Source organism: Bison bison, unplaced genomic scaffold, assembly GCF_000754665.1.
Source record: "Bison bison bison isolate TAMUID 2011002044 unplaced genomic scaffold, Bison_UMD1.0 scf7180017845624, whole genome shotgun sequence".
NCBI classification, from domain to species: Eukaryota; Metazoa; Chordata; class Mammalia; order Artiodactyla; family Bovidae; genus Bison; species Bison bison.
Window position 1 is genome coordinate 13,721 of NW_011476197.1, and position 1,160 is coordinate 14,880.

General features: G+C 53.9%; 1 protein-coding gene across 1 annotated transcript in view; it reads left to right on the forward strand.

Moving 5' to 3' along the window:
• Positions 1-972: 972 nt before the first annotated feature.
• LOC104985785 (motile sperm domain-containing protein 2-like) overlaps positions 973-1,160 on the forward strand; it is a 41,237-nt gene continuing 41,049 nt past the window's right edge. The window contains exon 1 of the mRNA XM_010836140.1: positions 973-1,101. Within this exon, the coding sequence (XP_010834442.1) occupies positions 973-1,101 (129 nt within the window). The remainder of the gene's footprint in view (positions 1,102-1,160) is intronic.

The following is a 1,160-nucleotide window of genomic DNA, read 5'->3' on the forward strand; positions in this document are numbered from 1 at the left end:
CAGTAGTCATATATGGATGTGAGAGTTGGACTATAAAGAAAGTTGAGTGCCAAAGAATTGATGCTTTTGCACTGTGGTGTTGGAGAAGACTTGAGAGTCCCTTGGACTACAAGGAGATCCAACCTGTCAATCCTAAAGCAAATCAGTCCTGAATATTCATTGGAAGGACTGATGCTGAAGCTGAAACTCCAATACTTTGGCCTCCTGATGCAAAGAACTGACTCACTGGAAAAGACCCTGATGCTAGCAAAGATTGAAGGCGAGAGGAGAAGGGGACGACAGAGCATGAGATGGTTGGATGGCATCACCAACTCAGTGGATCTGAGTTTGAGTTGAACTCCGGGAGTTGGTGATGGACAGGGAGGCCTGGCGTGCTGCAGTCCATGGGTCGCAAGGAGTCGAACACGACCAACCGAGCGACTGAACTGAACTGAAGACGCTTTGTATCTTTAAACTTTACATAACTGTTTCAAAAATTTCAAAGTTAAATCCTTTGTTAAGTACCTCACACTCCAAGTGAGAAAGATGCTGCAGAAGTGAAGAAAGTTGCAAGTGAAGTAATTCCCAAACAGAGAAAGCACTAGGAATAATCTAGTTGTCATTCCAAAGAAAGAGGTGCACAGGCCTGGGGATGCCTACTTCCTAACCGGTCTTCCGCAGTAATGGGACTAGGGGAGCCAAGCCCAGCCCCGCTACCTCTCGACGAAGGTCGGGTCAGGGAACAAGCCGCCAGCCCTACCTCTACGCGTGAGACCCTTGCTCAGCACAATAGCAACAACCCAGCAGCAGCAACGCCAAAAATACGTACAGTGTCCTGCAGCTCCAAACCTCCCGCCTTCGCGCTGCATCTTGGGAGGTCCAGGCCGGAGGCTGCGTCCAGCGCAGAGGAGGCGGAGCCTGCCCATCCGGCCAGAACTCGGTTGCCATGGGAGCCTGAGGAGGCGGGGCCTCCGGGGAATATTGTAAAAGTGAATGGCAGGCGGAGCTCGCAGGGGCGGATCTCTGCAAGGGAAGAGCCCGAGATTCGCGGGCTGGCGGGGGAGGGTCCGCAGTTCAGGACGTCGGGGGCGGGGCCCGAACGCGAAGCGAATGGAAAGCCAGGTTGAGGGCCTGGTCCCGCCTCCAGACCCGAGCGGACACACCAGATTGGGCGGCGTGGC